The sequence below is a fragment of the Eleutherodactylus coqui genome, chromosome 3 (assembly GCF_035609145.1).
Source record: "Eleutherodactylus coqui strain aEleCoq1 chromosome 3, aEleCoq1.hap1, whole genome shotgun sequence".
NCBI classification, from domain to species: domain Eukaryota; kingdom Metazoa; phylum Chordata; class Amphibia; order Anura; family Eleutherodactylidae; genus Eleutherodactylus; species Eleutherodactylus coqui.
In genome coordinates, this window is record NC_089839.1 from 27,836,420 (window position 1) to 27,857,261 (window position 20,842).

The 20,842-nt window shown below is 43.2% G+C and overlaps 1 protein-coding gene across 1 annotated transcript in view; it reads left to right on the top strand.

Annotated features, from left to right (window-relative positions):
- The window catches only part of LOC136620532 (zinc finger protein 84-like), a 30,261-nt gene extending 9,666 nt beyond the window's left edge, over nt 1-20,595 (top strand). Inside the window, exons 9-14 of the mRNA XM_066595380.1 lie at nt 2,978-3,151; nt 9,593-9,735; nt 9,847-10,014; nt 10,099-10,431; nt 13,664-13,721; nt 16,752-20,595. Coding sequence (XP_066451477.1) covers nt 2,978-3,151; nt 9,593-9,735; nt 9,847-10,014; nt 10,099-10,431; nt 13,664-13,721; nt 16,752-18,808 — 2,933 coding nt within the window. The 3' untranslated portion in view covers nt 18,809-20,595. The remainder of the gene's footprint in view (nt 1-2,977; nt 3,152-9,592; nt 9,736-9,846; nt 10,015-10,098; nt 10,432-13,663; nt 13,722-16,751) is intronic.
- Nucleotides 20,596-20,842: the final 247 nt, after the last annotated feature.

Consider the following 20,842-nt stretch of genomic DNA (forward strand, 5'->3'; position numbering starts at 1 on the left):
TACCCTAGACCTGTATTCTTAGTCATTGTTGTATGGACCCCATATGCTGCATGTCATGTGTCTAGAGGGCACCTACCCTCTAATTTAGTGCCGTAATATCCCATCATGTTCCTTGGCACCACAACAGTGTGATACAATATGGTCAGATACTAATACAATCATAGACTAATTGGAGCACAAATGCCGATTCAGAGTGAAGATAACTTAATAGACCTAGATCCTCAACCTGTGTTATATGGACCCCATGGGGTGCGTCTAGGAGGGACTTGCACTGTCTTCAGGATGTGAATTTAATGGGAATGCAATTTTTGGATAATCCAGACTTCGGGTTTTTAATTAAGACCAGTGCATAGTATAATATATTATACCCACAGGGTATGCCATAAATGTGTGATAGATGTGATCGCAGGATTAAAGGGGTTTCATGGCTCAGATGAGAAACCCAAGACGGGTTTCATGCTGACCTCGCTAAGTGTTACAGTAATAAAGCTGACATCAATGGATACTTCAATCTGCTTCTCCTCCAAACTAGGAAGAGATGATACGTTAGGTGTGAGAGGTGTTGAATGGTTGCGTTGAAGGAAAAACTTCAAATTGCTCATTTTTTTGCCAATTGTGTAATTTTAAAAACTGGGGTTTTTTGTACAGCACACATATGAATGAAGATTTGTAGCCCAAAATGGATACCCCGGTTTGTCCTGTGTTCAGAAACAACTATTGTAGTCCCAGTGTGCAGGACACATGGCAAGGCCTATAATGGAGGGAGCACCCTTTGGCTTTCAGGCCCCATTACTCACTTGTAGAGCCATCAAGCTGCCAAAACGATAGAAAACTCATTACAAGTGACCTCATTTTGAAATCTAAACCCCTTAGCCCATTTATCTAGGTGTGTGCTCTGCATTCTGACACCACCGTTTTTTGTAAAGACTATTATAACGTTAAATAAAATATAATTGTTTTCATAAATATTACTTTCGTGACCGTTTTCTTTGTTTCAAGCAGAAACAAGACGCACCTAAATTTTATAACGCTGGTTCTTCTGTGTTCAGGAAGACCTCCACTGTATCCCCACTGTATCCCCATTCTATGATACTTAAAGGATACATGGCTACACCTATAATAGAGGGAACACCCATTGGCTTTCAGGGCACAACTGAATAAATTCCAGGCCCCATTGCTTACTTGTAGGGCCATCAAGCTGCCAAAACGATAGAAAGCAGAAACAAGTGGATTACTGCTACCGGTGGCCCCATTGAAAGCAATGGGATGCCAGCAACCACTGCAGTAATTTTCAAATCGGTTTTGCATTCACTGAATGGTTGAGCACCGTGACCAATCACAGGAAGCGCTCAGCTGTCATTCAGTAAATGGCTGAGCGCTGCCTGTGATTGGCTCCCCATCTGCTGAAAGAGCTTCAGTGCACTGCTGGGGAGCAAAGTGAGCCCTGTCAGCGGCGGAGAGGTGAGTGTGCTTATATTTCAAGCCCTTCCCGGACAATCACTGTGGTTGGTGCCTGCAGCCCTGGGCTTCGTTCACTCTGTTTTTTGCATATCCATGCAGCTCTGCTTTTTGCACAGCACCGATGCATACAAAACAACGCTCGTGTGAACGAGGCCTTAAGGGGTTTAAATCCAACAGCTGCCTGAGCCCCACCTGGGCTTCTGGCTCAGGTGTAACTCTGGGCTGGAGTCAGAGTGACTCGGACCTACATTACAGAGGCCAGCAACCTCCGTGACACATATCTCCCATCCCTGACTTCTCTTCTCACCCTGCTGCAGCATGTTACATGTATATTCGCTAAGAGACCTGAGAGGGACAGTTCTGACATCCTTTTTGCCTGCTTGTGGTTTTTTTTGTAGATGTAAGATGCTCAGTACTATGTATTAGTAAGTCGGGAAGGGTATAATTTCTCCTTAAGGAGAGCACCTAGAAGGTGTGTGAGGAAGGAGACTTATAAGGCTATGCATGCTCCTCTGGGAAATATCCAAATAAGAGAGAGAACAATACCTCTGCAGCGCCACCTATTGGAAGTCATTCATTCCCAGTCATTGTTATAAAGACTTTTTTATAAAGAGTCTGACATTGACTTGCAGGAATGCTGCCTTCCAATAGGTGGTGCTGTAGAGGTATTGTTCCATCTTCCTTATTTGCATATGTATTAGTGAAATATGCAGGCAATACATGCACAAGAAAAATGCTTACACGTTAATATGTGGCATGTCCACACGCCGTACAAACACTGTGGATTTTGCACACCGTATACGCTTATGTGAGCAGTCCCTGACTCTCATAGAGGTGAATGGTAGATATCGATACAGTGTATAGGAGTTATAGAAAAAGTTTCTGTAACCCCTCACCTAAATCTCATCCATCCTGGGGCAATCTTAGAGAGGAAGGGAAGGACGGCATACTGGTATATAATTTGTGAGCTAGAAAAGATGACCTAGAACTATCCGCATTTGATGATAATGTGGATGTCAATGAATATATATATATATATCTGCTTTATGTTCTGCTTACATTTATTAGATATTGATATAGTATCTTTTGCAATGTGGAAATAACAGATGATGATTTAGGCCTTTTTCACACGGGCTACACAATCTCACTACAAAGCACATGTCTGTGAAGCTCATGGTTTCCAATGGGTTCTTTCAGACTACAATCCATACCTCATGTGAAGGAACCCATTAGAAACCATGAGCTTCACAGACATGGGTCTTGTAGCGAGATTTTGTAACCCGTGTGAAATAGGCCGTAAAGCCGCCTGCATACGTCCGGGTTGGAGCCCGCCGGCGGGATCCCGCAGCGGAGTTTGACCCGATGCCCAAGTACTTATTATGTTATCCTATTTTTCTTGCTTGTTCATTTTACTATGTTTTCTTCCTTCTTGTTGTTGTCTCAACAAAGATTGATAGGTTAAATTAAAAAAAAATAAAAATTTGGGGGGGAGGAATAATATTTTGTTTTCCTCTAGGTGAAGACTGGAGTAGAGGCCACCATGGACATCTCATATCTGCATATGAAGTAGAAGATAATACCACACAGCCTAATTCAATAACCCCTAATGTACCCATAGTCCTTCACAGCAAAGATCTATCTGCTGATGTCGCGAGTGACAGGAAACCTTCATCTAACCAGTCACTAATTGGTAAACAAAGAAGGGGTGGCATATTTTCTTGTGGGACAGATTTTCAAAAGAAATCCAATATATCTTTGCTTGGAGGAACAGTCAGAGATGAATGGCCGTTCCACTGTTCAGAATGTGGGAAATATTTTTATTACAAATCTGGTCTTGTTAGACATCTTAAAATGCACACAGAAGAGAAGCCGTATTCATGTATTGAATGTGGAGAATGTTTTACGCGGAAATCAAGTCTTATTCAACACCTGAGGACTCGCACGGGGGAGAAGCCATTTTCATGTCCTGAATGTGAGAAGTGTTTTTGCCATAAAGTAAATCTTGTGAAACATTCAAAAAGCCACTCGGGGCAGAAGCCATTTTCATGTTCAGAATGTGGGAAATGTTATAGTCGGAAACATCACCTTGCTAAACATCTAAAAACTCACACACGGGAGAAGCCATTTTGAATGCGTTAGTCAGCAATTAAAGTTTATGGAACTTCGAGACTCACACACGGGAGAAGCCATTTTTATGTCCTGAATGTGGAAAATGTAGCAATAAAGTGGATCTTGTTAAGCTCCAGTGAGCTCACACGGGGGAGAAACTGTTTTCATGTTCAGAATGGGGCAAATGTCTTAGGCCGCCTGCAGACGTGTGGAAATTCCGCGGCGGGATTTCCCGCGGAATTCCCACCCTTGGAAGCTGCCATAGGGATTGCGTTAGCAAACGCAATCTTAGACAAATGGCCGCGGTTTGTCCGCGCGAAATGTCGCGCGGCAAACAAACCACAGCATGTTCTATTTCGAGCCCCGCACAGAAACGTTACTCACCCACTACAGGCTCCGCTCTGTGCATGCGCCGGCAGCCGGCACATTAAGCAGCCAAAGCCATGGGGCGCGGGTGAGTACTCGCTGCTCTATGCAGGCGCTCGGATCGGGTCCTGCGGCGAGAATTCTCTACGCCGGATCCGACTCGGCCGTCTGCAGGCGGCCTTAGTCAGAAATCATGTATTGTTAAATATCAAAAGAACTCACGTAAGGGAGGAGAGTGTAGTAATTGTTACAGGTGTGGAACCTCATTGTGGGGTTTGCTGCCTAAGGCCTCATGTCCACGGGCAAAAGAAGAATTAAAATCCGCAGCGGATTTTAACTCTTCTCCCGCGCGCGGATCCGCACCCTATAGGGATGCATTGACCACCCGCGGGTAGATAAATACCCGCGGATGGTCAATAAAAGTGATTTTTAAAAAAATGGAGCATGAAAAAATCTGGACCATGCTCCATTTTCATGCGGGTCTCCCGCGGGCTTCTATTGAAGCCTATGGAAGCCGTCCAGATCCGCGGGAGACCTAAAATAGGAATTTAAAAGAATTTACCCATCCGGAGCGGACCGGGAAGGTCTTCTCTTCCTCACGGCCGCATCTTTCTTGCTTCGGCTCGGCGGATGTGCCCGGCGCATGCGCGCGGCACGTCGGCGACGTGCCGCAGCCGTGACGCGTTCATCCGCCGGCCTAAAAAGAAGATCCGGCTGTGAGGAAGAGAAGACTTTCCCGAACCGCTCCGGATGGGTAAATTCTTTTAAATTCCTATTTTCAGCGCCCATATCCACGGGGCTGGAGGGACCCGCTGCAGATTCTCCATGTAGAATCCGTAGCGGGCCTGATTTTCCCCGTGGACATGAGGCCTAAAGGGCTATTTTACAAAGAACGATTATCATTCAGATTCTCACTGAATTATGTGTCTCTGAATCCATTCAGTGTAAACGCTCTCAGCGATTGGAAGACGGATGATAATTCATTCACCCATTGTTTGTGCAAGCATAAAAATGAGACTATAATCGGCCTCTGTAAACAGTCATTGGTCTATATTCTCCAGCTTGCTCCGCCTCCGTCTGCTGAGCGATCATTGCTCCCATATAAGTGGATTTTAAGGCCACTTTCAGATGAGTAGATCATATCTCTGCATTTGGTGCATCTTTTGCAGAATGCAGACCCAATGTAAATCTGTGTATCTATTTACATCTTTTTCACGACTGTTTTTAAAAATAGCGGCATGATCTTTTTTTGTCCATGTTAGCGTTCATTAGTAATATTTCCTTCCGGTGAATACAAATTTGCCCTGTAAAAAAAACTAAACCAATGACGGTAACGACTGCGGCAAACGGTGATGAAAATACTGATAATATGCAGTGCAATGTAACACATCCGTATTACGGATCTGTATTACGGATGTGTTAGATTACGTTTTTTCTGAAAGATGCGTAAAGATGCGTTCACACACAGCAGATTTGCTGCGGAATTTCAGCTATGCAATGTGGGATGAGATTCCGCAGCAATGTTAGGTACGAACCCCATTCACTTACAGTGGAAGAGAATCAGCAGTTGAAGATAGTCAGGCTGCAAGCTTTCACATCCCCAGCATGCTCTGTTTGTTGTGGAAATGCCTTAGATTGTTAAAGCGGGATTCATTCATAGCAATAACTGAATTCCATTGGGGACTTAGGCCGAATGCACACGTCCGGGTTCGGAATCCGCATGCGGGATCCCGAGCTAGATAACGCACAACACGCAGCTCCCGATCATGTAAACGGGCAATTTCACTGCTAATTACGCCCAAGACTTAATAGCTGAAAAACCACCGTTCACGCTATTTTTAGTGTAGTATAGCCGCGATCTTTTCATGCGCCTACTCTGCACTAAAATCACGCTCGTGTGAACGAGTCCTTAAACTGATTTAAGAATTTTCATACTAAAGTGTGAATGAGCCAAAGAGACCCCTCCTCCTCCTCCTCCTCCTCCTATTTTACTACTTTGCATTTTCACCCTTCTATGTAGTAAATAAAACTGTAATTAGTTAATGATCAGTATTAAAGGGGTTGTCCCGCGGCAGCAAGTGGGGTTAAGCACTTCTGTATGGCCATAATAATGCACTTTGTAATATACATTGTGCATTAATTATGAGCCATACAGAAGTTATAAAAAGTTTTATACTTACCTGCTCCGTTGCTGGCGTCCTCGTCTCCATGGTGCCGACTAATTTTCGCCCTCCGATGGCCAAATTAGCCGCGCTTGCGCAGTCCGGGTCTTCTGCAGTCTTCTATGGAGCCGCTCGTGCAGAATGCAGGCTCCGTGTAGCTCCGCCCCGTCACGTGCCGATTCCAGCCAATCAGGAGGCTGGAATCGGCAATGGACCGCACAGAAGAGCTGCGGTCCACGGAGACAGAGGATCCCGGCGGCCATCTTCAGCGGTAAGTATTGAAGTCACCGGAGCGCGGGGATTAAGGTAAGCGCTCCGGTAAGCTTTCTTTACCTCCCTGCATCGGGGTTGGCTCGCGCCGACCGGGGGGGGGGGTTGAAAAAAAAAAAAACCGTTTCGGCGCGGGACAACCCATTTAAGCCTTTCCAATCCACTGTCTGACGTCTAAAGACATTCTGATTGAAGGCTGTACAGCTCCGATGTCTGAAGACGTCCGGCAGGGTATTCTTACTGTATATTACTGTCCGCTCTGTTGTCGGAGGGGCCTCTCCAGAATTTCCCATACCACAGTACTGGCTCTAGCCAGCAGATGGCGCTATTGTATAATGGCAGAAAGAGAAAAAAACCCTAGGAAACCCTGAATCCAAAATTGGATTGCAAAGGGTTAAGGACATGTTTTTTGTTTAATTTGTGGTCTATTTCACATAAGGGCTCTACAATAAGGAGGAGACCTGAGAAAAACACGCTTAATTAACTTAAAGATTTGGTTCATTACACATGAAAATTAAAGGCCGCTTTTTGAGTTCCCGTACACGCAATGTTTCTCCACATCAAAACACAGGCGGAGTTTTGCTGATTGCTGCCGGGGATTTGATCCTACGTGACCTGATACGTTTTAGCCATTTTGCTCACTGAATGCTCCACCTTTTTTTTTGTTGGACTACCAAAACACATTCTGCCATTTTTTTCCCGTAAAGCTATTTTTCATCTTATAGAAATGTTTATTTTTTTTGTTTTCCTAGAGGTCATCTGTATAGAAACTTGTATTAAAAAGTTGTTTAAATTGACGGGTTTTGATCTTAGTATAAATTTACAAAAGTTAAAAATAAAGTTTAAGAAATGCGTTAACTATTTAGTCGTCATATATTTTGTATTGTCTTACATTACTAGATGTCTATGGTGAAAGTTGGGGTTGGTGTCTGTTTTTGTTGTGTACTTTGTTTATATGTGTTTTTTAACATATGTTCTCCATGGCAATATACAAAACTTCTAGGGAACATTTTATGTGCTGTTGCAACTAATAAACAGAACTGTTTATCTGCCCTGCTCTATGTTCTTGTGCTTTGCTGTCACCTTGTGGCAGTTGTATACTTGTTATTGTAAACGGCCACAATGCTTTTCTCCTCCTGTTTCTTATACGGTCATATCCTGCCCATGAACAGCGCCATTTAGTTTTTGCACAGGATAGACATCACAGGAGACCTGGAGAGAAGATTTTTCTTTGAAACTATCGACTTCATTACTCAAGCCGCAGTCAAATAAATAATCTTCCTAAAGTTCACCATTTCATCTCCTTCCATGATTCTCCACATGCAACTGGTTTCAATAGATAGGCAAACTCGATATATATTGACTATCTACCATTGCTTGTAGAGCGTGTCCTTGCATTCACCAGAAGAACTACAGGGTCTACATGCATGTATATGCCAGTTCGAGTAGATACTTGACAGCTGGGCACTTGCTCTAACAGCGGGGACCGAAGAAATCTTTGATTCCCACTGTTTAACCCTTTACATGCCACGGTCAGTGTAAAACGCTTATGGAGGGAGGGGGCTCCCTCTGTCACCCATCGGACTCCTGCGGGGTGATCGCAGTGTCCCAATGGGTTGCTTTGGCACCCAGAGGCTTGAATATAGCCTCCGAGTCTGCCAGCTACGTTGGCCTCTGGCTGAGCCTCATAGGCTTTCTAATACACTACTAAAAACAGCAAAGATGGAGACTAGGAGACTTATTGCCAAGGAGAGTAAAACTAACCCTAAACTGTTCTTCAACTATATAAATAGTAAAAAGATTGAAACTGAAAGTGTTGGCCCTTTAATAAATAATGTAGGAAAAATTGTAGAGTGATGAGATAAAAACAAATATATAGCCTATTCTCCAGTGTGTTCACAGAGGAAAATGACATGTCAGATGAGATGCGGAGCGATGAAGTAAACTCTCCACTAAATGTCACCTGTCTAACCCAGGAAGAAGTGCAGAGCCATCTTAAAAAGATTAAAATAGACAAATCACTGGGTCCTGGTGGCATACACCCCGGATCTAAGGGAATTAAGTAATGTGATAGACCTTAGAATGGCAAGGTCTGTTCCACTGGATTGGCACATAGCTGTATAGAGGATGATACTTACATTAGATATATACAACTGTACACCATATGTTTCTTCATTTTACACCTAAAAACGAAGAAAAATATGTTTATCAAATGGAAAGAGGGGGAATATCTAAAGAATATAATGTGGTCAGCAGAAACTGTAGGTCAAGTGTCAGAAAAGCTAAAGCTAATAATGAATTGAGGCTTGCAACAGAGGCCAAAAGCAATAAAAAAAGCTTTTGGGGGTATGTCAAAAGCAAAAGAAAAGTCAAAGATGCTATTGGATGCTTACAAGATGAAAATGGTGAATTGGTTAAGGGTGAACACCCACTGGTGATATGATATCATTGCGATACGAGAGTGAGTGAAAACGCATGATAATGAAACCAATGATTTTCAATGGTATCATTCTCATTAGCGAGGTTTTCACTCTAACCTCGCGTCGACCAGCGGCAGCAGCGCTAGCCCCACAGGGAGTACATTGTGCTCCACTGACACAGCTTTGACAGCTATGGCAGGGGATGTCACAGCTGTGGCAGAGGTCCGCAATGCTATGCCATTGCTTTCAATGGGGCCGGCGCAGCTGCAGCCCCATTGAAAGCTATGGAATGAAGGCTACCACCGGGGCAATGATTTTCGGGAAAGGGCTTAAAATAAAAGCCCTTTCCTGAGAATCATGGCTAGCTGTAAAAAAAAAAGTTAAAAAATAAAAAATTAACTCCCCTAGAAGAGTTGTCCAGCTCTTCTTTTGTGTTCTGGAGGCCGGGGATTGAAAAATCCCCCCCTCCAGAAAGTGCTGCCTCTAATTGGCTGAGCGCAGTGGCCAATCAGAGGAAGCGCCCAGCCATCATTGAATAACAGTTGAGTGCTGCCTCTGATTGGCTAAGCCTGCTGTTCTCTGCATACAGGTCCCGAAGTACTTCAGAGTACTCTAATTATCTCTTATTAATTTGAACCACTGAAGCGCTTGAATTGTGCTACTACTATTTAACAGGCTGTGACTGACTAGTATATTATGATCAGTAATCTGGTAAATGAGTTACCTCCATTGTACACTGTCACTAATCCTTTATAATCCCCTAGCAGTGAGACACTTCATGGAAGATGTTCTTGTCTCCCTCAGGTTCCTTAGGTACAGGACTCTCACAGATAAAGATGATGGAGCTTTCCATCAATGACCCACCACGGATAGAGAAGGACAGAGACCACATGGCTGCCCGGATATTAGACCTCACCCTGGAGATCATCTACTGGATAACTGGGGAGGTGAGAGCTTCACATGATGTCACTCCTATCTGTAGTAATAAACAGGGGAATGACGGGAAAGGTGAAGGATTCTTAGCCTCCATGTAGTGATCAGTGTCTCACCATACACAGGATTACACAGTAGTGAAGAAGTGGTCTGGTGAGTGTGTGACACCCTGTGTGTCAGGAAGACGGAGCCGGACCCAGAGCCCCATCACTGAGCCTTCACCTCATTCACTGATACATGAGCAGAAGATCCTAGAACTTACCCACAGGATCACCGAGCTGCTGACCGGAGAGGTGAGCGCTGCAGGGAATGGGGGGACATTATATAATACCGCCAGGGGAGGAGTCTGGAGGATGACAGTATATTGTGTGTGTCAGGTTCCTATAAGGTGTCAGGATGTCACTGTCTATTTCTCCATGGAGGAGTGGGAGTATTTAGAAGGACACAAGGATCTGTACAAGGATGTCATGATGAAAGACCAGCAGCTCCTCACATCACCGGGTAAGAGGAGACCTTCCTTTATTGTAGGGGACAGTTTTGAGGGTCGGCTAGTCTCGCCATCATCTGATCATCAGATATACAATGTATTCAGTTTCTGGTTATTTCCTATAGATGGATCCAGTCAGAGAAATCCCCCAGAGAGATGTCCCAGTTCTCTATATTCCCAGGATTGTCCAGAGGAAGAGGAACATGTCCTACTGGATCATCAGGTAGAAGAAACTAGATCTTTTGCAAACTCTCTCCTACCTCTTTGGTTTTAAATGCATGCGTTTTTGTAAAATCTTTGTACATTTTTGCCATGAGTTATCTAAACTTTATATTTTCTTAAGCTATAATTATTCCTCTGTAGAATGCAAGTTTCGAAATTAAAACAATTTTGTTTACAGAAAAGTTATACAAGTTCTTCAACTTCACACTATGTAATGTACTTGTCCATCTCCCCCCAACTATGGACTGTGGATTGGCTTATTGCAAGGAGTGCTGCTCATGTATGTGCACTGCCACTCCATTAGTTTTCCTTGGGACTGCTGCAGGTAGCAGAGTAAAAGCACTCAGCTATGACTACCAACCCCATTGAAATAAATTCTGAAACTTGCCTTCTACAGAGCAAATGGTAGCTGGACTTTTATGGAAAGGGCTACCGTATATTCCGGCGTATAAGATGACCTTTTAACCCCGAAAAATCTGCTCTGCAGACGAGGGTCATCTTAAACGCCGAGTATACAAAAAAAAAGGTGTAAAAAAAAAAAAAAAAGCAGTACTCACCTCCGCCGGCATTCTGTAGCACTGCTGCAGGCTGTCACTCCCTCGTTGTCCCCGACAGAGCATTGCTTTCTGGATGCTTGAAATCCCCACCTCCAGAAAGTTAATGCTGTGATTGGCTAACTCACGCGGCGTCAGCCAATCACAGCCATTCAATGATGTCACTGAATTACTGTGATTGGCTATCTCACGCGGCGTCAGCCAATCACAGCCATTCAATGATGTCATTGAATGGCTGTAATTGGCTGATGCTGCGTGAGTTAACCAATCACGGTATTAGCATTCTGGAGGCGGGGATTTCAAGCCCCGCGTCCAGAAAGCAATGCTCTGTTGGGGACGACGAAGGAGCGACAGCCTGCAGCAGCGCCGCAGAACGCCGGGGGAGGTGAATACTGTTTTTTTTTTTGACACCGTATTCCCAGAGTATAAGGCGACAGTTGGGGGGGATCGTCTTACATGCCCAGTCGCCTTATACGCCGGAATATACGGTAATATAAACTGAGAAAAAGGAATCTTTCTGTTAACCAGCCTCATTAGCAGTGTAGTATACTGTGTGCTCTTTGTCATCTGGGTTAATGTTGGTTGTGGTTGGTAGCGACTGCTAATGGTTTCTGGTGTCAAAAAAAGAAGCCAGGATCCACACTGCAGGGTTCATAAACTTCCACCTGTTTGGAGCTTCAAAGTTGATAAATGAGTATCTGGATTGCAGGAACAGGACTTGAACAATGGACTAAAAATATATTCACGATATAAATAGGATAGCAATATATACAATAGTGGATCTACTAAGTCATATATAATACAAGCCAGACAAGCAAGGTAATAAATTAAAGGGGTTGTCCCGCGCCGAAACGTTTTTTGTTTTTTTTTCAACCCCTCCCCCCGTTCGGCGCGAGACAACCCCGATGCAGGGGTTAAAAAAGAACACCGCACAGCGCTTACCTGAATCCCCGCGCTCCGGTGACTTCTTACTTACCTGCAGAAGATGGCCGCCGGGATCTTCTCCCTCCGTGGACCGCAGCTCTTCTGTGCGGTCCATTGCCGATTCCAGCCTCCTGATTGGCTGGAATCGGCACTTGACGGGGCGGAGCTACACAGAGCCCCATTGAGAAGATAAGAAGACCCGGACTGCGCAAGCGCGTCTAATTTGGCCATTAGACGGCGAAAATTAGACGGCAACCATGGAGACGAGGACGCTAGCAACGGAACAGGTAAGTGAAAACGTTCTTATAACTTCTGTATGGCTCATAATTAATGCACAATGTACATTACAAAGTGCATTAATATGGCCATACAGAAGTGCTGAACCCCACTTGCTTTCGCGGGACAACCCCTTTAAGACTGTCAGATCACACAAAATATAAATGCAAAGCTGTTCCCACATGCCAGTTAAGACCTGTATCCTGAGCCCCAACACACTTTTCACATCTGCTTTCTCAAGGGGTATAGTAATAATGACTCATCATGTTTAAATAGTCGCCTGGACAACTTAACATGGAGCACCTGATGTATCACATGACTCCAAAGAACACACCCTCTAGCATGTCTCCCAAAGAGGGACGGGGATCAGAAACACTATCTTTTCTCCTTAGGAGACTCAAAAGGCCATTCATGCTCCTCTGGGTTATGCAAATAAGGGAGATGGAATGCTTTGCTTTTAATTCCAAGTCATTGTTACAAGGCTTGTATTTGTGCGATCATGTGACAAATACAAATGATCACTGCCATTAGTCTTCAGCATTTGTAAGCTAAGGGAAGATTCTCAGTGATCTTGTGTCAGATGATCACACAACATGGAAGTTCACATACGACAACGGTACTGACTGTTATCAGCCCCGTGTTTTATTTTATTACATACACTTGAAAACAAAAATCACAGGGGCCCGACCAATATGCAGTCCTAAGCTCTCACTCACGACCTGAAGGTTGTGGGTTCAATCCCTGAATGGTTCTGGTAGCTGGCGCAAGGTTGACTCAGCCTTTCATCCTTCTGAGGTCAGTAAAATAAGCACCCAACTTGCTGGGGGGGGGGTCATAGACCCCCCATCAATAGAAACAAATTACCTGAAAGTGCTGTGGAATAAGTTGGCGCTATACAAAATACAAGTCCCGCCCCCCCTTCCCCTGTGCCGTTTCCCTTGCAACTGACAGCGCCAAACATGTCAAACATAGCTAAGGCTGAATACATCATAAAATGTCCACCCGATATGAGCCCAATGAAGCATTTATGGGATGTGATGGAGAAGTTCCTGTACCTACAAATACCATAGAGCTGTGGGTGGCTATCCAGCCAGCATGGCCCACCATCCCTCCAGACGTCTCCATCCACTTGTGGAATCACGTCACATTGAGTTGCTGCACTTTGCCGGACTAGAGGGGATCTTAAACAATATTAGTTCCTGTTCATTGACTTTTGGCACATCAGTGTAATTAGTTTTGATTTCCTTCAGTGGACACTCTTCCTTGTCCTTATTGAGAATTTATGTATTTTATGGTAGTCCCACATCCCAGGACCACTGGGTGGTTTTCGTTGAAGCTTCTATTGTAGTGAATTGTTTTAATTTGATTGTGGACCACAGTTTCATTTAATTCATGCTGGGGAGCGCTGATAGTGCAGAGTAGTGATGGACATAAAATAGAGTTTTTATTTTCTCATGTCCTATTGTGTGATTATTGCAGGAAAGTTCTGGTGGAACGAAGAGTGAAGTCAATGAACCCATATCAGTGGCAGTAAATGGTAAGAGCCTTTCATAAATCTTGTTTGACTGTAAATTACTCTAATAATGGAATAACTCATAGAAAGTTATTCCATTATTATCTTCCTGCAATCATTATTATTTCTAATAACTCATTTACCTCCTCGGAGGGACTTACACTGCAGCACCGATGATCGCTACAATAAGGCATTGCAGGACGTCTCTCCTGCAATGCCTTTCGCTTATTACAGCGATCAGAGGCTATGGCAATACAGGACACTGGTATCTGGCGTCCTGTTGCCGTAGCAACCAGCCAGTCTCTCTGAAATAACATCGCGAGAGCGCGCTCCCTCTGTGAACCCTTCCCCTGCCGTGATCTACTTGATCTAATAACTCCTTTCCTCCCCATGACGTAAGGGTATGTCATGGGAGCGGGGTACTTCCCGCAAAATGACGTACTCTTACGTCATACGGATAGCGCGAGATCATAGCAGATCTCGCACTATCCCGCAGCGGGATCGGCTGTCACTAGTAGCTGGCCTCCCGCTGCGACAGCGGGGGGCATCGGAGATGCGCCCCCCCCGCTGTTAACCCCTTCCCTGCCGCAATCTAAGTAGATTGCGACAGGGAAAGGGTTCACAGAGGGAGTGCGCTCCCTCTGTGACTCCAGCCGGCTCTCTCGATGAGCCTGGCTGGTTGCTATGGCAACAGGACGCCAGATACCAGGGTCCTGTATTGCCATTGCCTAAGATCACTGTAATAAGTGATAAGGTATGGCAGGAGAGAAGTCCTGCCATGTCTTATTGCAGCAATCATTTGGTGCTGTAGTAAAAGTCCCCCAGAGGGACATAAATACTGTGAAAATAAGAGCAAAATAAAGTCCAAAAAGTATTTATTGTACACGTCCGTAACGACATGTACAATAAATTGAACACTCTTTTTATCCTGCCCGCAAAAACCGTTTAAAAAAATGCTAAAAAACTGAGGCACAACGCTAATTTTTAGCATTTTGCCTCCCAAAAAAACGCAATAAAAGTGATTTTAAAAAACGTGTGTACCCCAAAATGGTTCCAATAAAAACTACAGCTCGTCTCGCAAAAAATAAGCCTTCACAGAGCTCAGTCCATGGAAAAATAAAAAAGTTATTGGACTTTGAATGCATCGATTTAGAAAAAAACAATAATTTCCAAAAAAAGGGTTTTTATTGTGGAAAAGCCTAAAAAAATATAAGAATTTTGGTATCGTTGTAACCGTACCATCCCGCAGAAAAAAATGTAGTGTGTCATTTATGCTGCATAATTAACGCTATAAAAAAAATAAATCTATGGCAGAATTGATGCGTTTTCTCTCCCTGTTATCATAAAAAAAATAATAAAAGTTTTATAATATAGTCTATGTACCCCAAAATGGTACCAATAAAAACTACAGTTCAACATATCTGAGGTTGCGGTTCTCTGTAGGGAACAGCTCTGCATCTGGGATGCGCAAATAATGAGCAGCGCCGGCTATGCGTGCACCCAATAGGCTAAGAATGTGTAGAACAATAGATTGTAACATGTCCTGGTGCATGACACTCCCAGCAAACAAATAGGACTGCTTGGTTCTCCACGATGGACTCTGATCCACCCAGGTTCCTAGTCTTCCAACCTGTGTTGAACTTGGACTCTTTTATTTCTGGGTATTCGCTCCGGAGTTAGCGCAACAGCGAACAAATCCCACACAAGCGGTCATCTCCTCCGAGGAGATGCACCTCTCCACCAGGCCCACTAAGTCATCTTCATTCCGTGGATCGCCCTGGGCAACCCAACGCTGCACAGATCTGGGCAGGGTCTGCACAAATCAGTCTGTCACCATTCTTTCCACTATCTGTGAAGAAGACTGATGAAGACTCCAGCTTCAGCCATTTATGAACCAGGTGTAACAGGTCAAACATTTGCAGGCTTATCCTGGCTGGACCTCCAGTTGTGAACCCGTTGAGCTTGGACTGCCATGTTTATTCCTAGGTAAGCAAGGATTTCCGCTTTCAACTCGCCGTACTCTTTCGAGTCCTGCTGAGTTAAATCATAGTATGCCTTCCGAGGCTCCCCAGTTAAGTACGGGGCTAACACCTCTGCCCACTGCTCTAAGGTCAAGTTCTCCCTTTCCACCATTCTCTCAAAAACCGTCAGGAAGGCTTCCATGTCATCCTCCAGGGCCATTTTCTTGAACGCCCCTCTCACTGTCCTCAATACATCCAGACTGGCATTTTCTGGGGAGAGCTACATTGTCTTTAGCCTTGATCGCCATCTGTTTTATGAGGAGTTAGTTTGTCTGCTGCTGAGTTTGCACAGACTCAACATGGGCTTTTTGTTGCTGAGCAGTCACCTGCTGTTGTATATTTCTCTGTACCAGCTGTTTAACCATTTGCTCCATGTATGCAGAGACTGTTTGCAACTCTACCGACGCTTTGACCCAGGACTTTCATCAGCGGGATGTTTGTCGATTTTTATGCCAGGCACATCCTGCACATTATGTAGTGCTTTGGGGATAGTCCAATCGGGTAGGTTTATTCACACGAACAAAAAAAAAATAAAGGAACAAACTGTTTCTGCGGCAAACAAAAGAAATGCAATGTCCTTCACACCATTAGCAGTATCAGTAGTTGTAGCAGTAGCTATAACAATAGCATGAGTTGTAGATCTCACACAGCTGTCCTCATAGAGTAAGTCTTGAGCTCACACACCTCCACCTTCTGCAGCCTGTCTCCTTTTTAAAATCCAAAAAGTGCCTGAGCCATACCTGGGCTCCAGACTCAGGTGTAACTCTGGACTTGATTCGGAGTGAACCGGACCTACATTACGAGGGCCAGCAACCTCAGTGACACATATCTCCTACTCCTGACTTCTCTTCTAACCCTGCTGCAGCATGTTAATGTATATTCGCTGCTAGGAGACCGGAGAGGGACAGTTCTGCCATCCTTTGTGCCTGCTTCAATTTTTTTTTTGTTAAATACACACCTTGTCCACAAGCAGTAAAATTAAATAAAAAACATCAATTTTTGGGGGTAGCAATAATTTTTTGTTTTTCTCCAGGTGAAGAGTGGAGTAGAAGCGCCCATGGACATCTCGTATCTCCATATGAAGCAGAAGATAATACAACACAGCTTAATTCAATAACCTCTAATGTACCCATATTCCTTCACAGAAGAGATCTATCCATTGATGGGACTAGTCACAGGAAACCTTCATCTAATCAGTCACTGATTGGTAAACAAAGAACTGGTTGTAGAAAGGGTGATATATTTTCTTGTGGGATAGATTTTCAAAAGAAATCCAATATATCTATGAATGGGAAAACTGACAAAGATGAAAGGCCGTTCTTGTGTTCAGAATGTGGGAAATGTTTTTTTTACCAATCGGGTCTTGTTAAGCATCTAAGAACTCACACTGGGGAGAAGCCGTTTTCATGTCTTGAATGTGGGAAATCTTTTCACCAGAAACAAAATCTTATTAGACATCAGAGAACTCACACAGGAGAGAAGCCATTTTCATGCCCTGAATGTGGGAAATGTTTTAGCCAGAAACCAAGTCTTTTTAAACATCAAAGAACTCACACAGGGGAGAAGCCATTTTTGTGCCCCGAATGTGGGAAATGTTTTTATTACAAATCACGTCTTGTTAACCATCTAAGAACTCACACTGGGGAGAAGCCGTTTTCATGTCTTGAATGTGGGAAATGTTTTCACCAGAAACAGAATCTTATTAGACATCAGATAACTCACACAGGGGAGAAGCCATATTCATGCCCTGAATGTGGGAAATGTTTTAGCCAGAAACCAAGTCTCATTAAACATCAGAGAACTCACACAGGGGAGAAGCCATTTTTATGCCTTGAATGTGGGAAATGTTTTCACGACAGACAGAATCTTACTAAACATCAGAAAACTCACACAGAGGATAAGCCATTTTCATGTCCGGAATGTGGGAAGTGTTTTAGAGAGAAAGCAAAGGTAATAGTACATCTGAGAACTCACACAGGAGAGAAGCCATTTTCATGTTCAGAATGTGGTAAATGTTTTAGACAGAAACCTCAGCTGGCTACACATCAGAAAACTCACACAGCGGAGAAGCCATTTTCATGTACTGAATGTGGGAAATATTTTAATTACAAATTACTTCTTGTTAACCATCTAAGAACTCACACAGGGAAGAAGCCATTTTCATGCCCTGAATGTGGGAAATGTTTTAGCCAGAAATCAAGTCTTATTAAACATCAGAGAACTCACACAGGGAAGAAGCCATTTTTATGCCTTGAATGTGGGAAATGTTTTTATCACAAACTGAATCTTACTAAACATCAGAAAACTCACACAGGAGAGAAACCATTTCCATGTCCTGAATGTGGGAAGCATTTTAGAGAGAAAGCAAAGCTTAAAGTACATCTGAGAACTCACACAGGGAAGAAGCCATATTCATGCCCTGAATGTGGGAAATGTTTTAGCCAGAAACCAAGTCTTATTAAACATCAAAGAACTCACACAGGGGAGAAGCCATTTTTGTGCCCCGAATGTGGAAAATGTTTTCACCAGAAACAAAATCTTATTAGACATCAGAGAACTCACACAGGAGAGAAGCCATATTCATGTCCTGAATGTGGGGCATGTTTTAGCCAGAAAATAAGTCTTATTAAACATCAAACAACTCACACAGGGGAGAAGCCATTTTTGTGCCCTGAATGTGGGAAATGTTTTTATTACAAATCACGTCTTGTTAACCATCTTAGAACCCACACAGGGGAGAAGCCGTTTTCATGTCTTGAATGTGGGAAATGTTTTCACCAGAAACAGAATCTTATTAGACATCAGACAACTCACACAGGGGAGAAGCCATATTCATGCCCTGAATGTGAGAAATGTTTTAGACAGAAACCAAGTCTCATTAAACATCAGAGAACTCACACAGGGGAGAAGCCATTTTTATGCCCTGCATGTGGGAAATGTTTTCAGGACAGACAGTATCTTACTAAACATCAGAAAACTCACACAGGGGAGAAGCCATTTTCATGTCCGGAATGTGGGAAGTGTTTTAGAGAGAAAGCAAAGGTTAAAATACATCTGAGAACTCACACAGGAGAGAAGCCATATTCATGACCTGAATGTGGGAAAGGCTTTTGTCATAAAGGAAATCTTGTGATTCATTTAAAAATTCACATGGGGAGAAGCCATTTTTATGTCCTGAATGTGGGAAACGTTTTAGTCAGAAGGGAAATCTTGTGGAACATTTAAAAAGTCACACAGGGGAGAAGACCTTTTCATGTTCAGAATGTGGTAAATGTTTTAAACGGAAACCTCAGCTTGCTAAACATCTGAAAACTCACACAGGTGAGAGAAACCGATTTCATGTCTTGAATGTGGGAAATGTTTTAGTCAGCAATTAAGGCTTATGGAACATCAAAGCTCACACACAGGAGAAGCCATTTTTATGCCTTGAATGTGGAAGATGTAGCAATAAAGTGGATCTTGTTAAGCTTCAGTGAACTCACATAGGAGTTCTCTGAATCTCAATTCAAAATGCTAAAAATACGCTTTAAAGTTCTTTCTTTTGTCAAGATAACTAAAAAACCCTTAGTGTGTTCCGAGGAAAAGGAGTGTGACATTATATTTTGTTTAGTAGGCCTAACTCTGGTTTTAGGGATATACTAACTTCAAATAAAAGGGCTTAATCACGTGAACGGATTCTCTTTGCTAGTCACCTGTACTCCTTTTCTGGGGCGTCTCTTGTCACTGTCCAACAGTAGTCCACAAGCAGAGAAGTGTTCCATTTTCTCTGATACCTTCATTCCATTTTCAATATATCCTGATGAACTCGCTCTCCATGTTCGCCACTCACGGCACAGCAGTGGTCAGGGAAGAAATCCAGGTGTGAATGTAGGAAATGGATTTTGAGTGACGTGTTGCAACCAGATCGATGGTAATTTTCTAGAAGTTTACTCACAATCTCAACATAGTTTTCAACTCATCGATTTCCCAGGAAGCCAGGCACAACATCTTTAAATGCCTCCCATGCCGCTTTCTCATGACCCTGAAGAACTTGCTCAAAGTTTTTATCTTTAAGAAGACAACAATGTTTCTTTCTACCAGAAGATCATGCTAGACATTTTCTGAAATGTGATTGTTCCCAGCAAGAGAAACCAGGTAATCTTGTAGATGTGATACCTTTATGGACATATCAGAGTTCCATTTTAGTTGTTCAACTATTTTTACTACCGCGTTTCCCGAAAATAAGACAGTGTCTTATATTAATTTTTGTTCAAAAAGGTTTAACTTTTTTACATGTATAGCTGCCTGGACACTATTTAAATTGACTTTTTTAATTAACTGTTAGCAGGGCTTAATTTTGGAGTAGGGTTTATATTTCTAGCATCCTCAAAAAGCCTGAAAAATAATTTTGCATCCTCAAAAATTCTGGAAAATCATACTATGTCTTATTTTCAGGGTATGTCTTATTTTCAGGGAAACAGGGTATATATACTTTTGTTTATTTAATGATTTCCCTCCTCTAACCTTGTAGATCTGAATATGAAGGTACATATATTTAACTTAAATGGGCTACATCCCAGAACCAAGAGCTAACTTAAAGTTTTCAATGTCATTTTCGTTTCCTCCTTGATTAAATAATTAAGAAATACCTATATTAAAGTTGGTTTATAATTCATTGCCCATTGTTTGTTGTTCAGTTTGTGGAAGCATAAAAATGAAACGATAATCGGCCTCTGGAAACAGACAGTGATTCATCTACATTCTCCTGCCCGCTCTGCCTCCGTTTACTGAACGATCATTGTTTCCATGTAAAAACAAAGGGACGATAATGGCTGGGACGACTGTCCGATATAAAAGAATCCTAAATTCACTTTCAGATGAGGAGATTAAAAACAAAATAGCGGCATGAACTTCTTTTGTCTCTGTTTGCGATTGTTGGTTAATTAATAGAGATGAGCGAACGTACTCGTCCGAGCTTGATACTCGTTCGAGTATTAGCGTGTTCGAGATGCTCGTTACTAGAGGCGAGTACCACGCGATGTTCGAGTTACTTTCACTTTCATCTCTGAGACGCTAGCGCGCTTTTCTGGCCAATAGAAAGACAGGGAAGGCATTACAACTTCCCCCTGTGACGTTCAAGCCCCA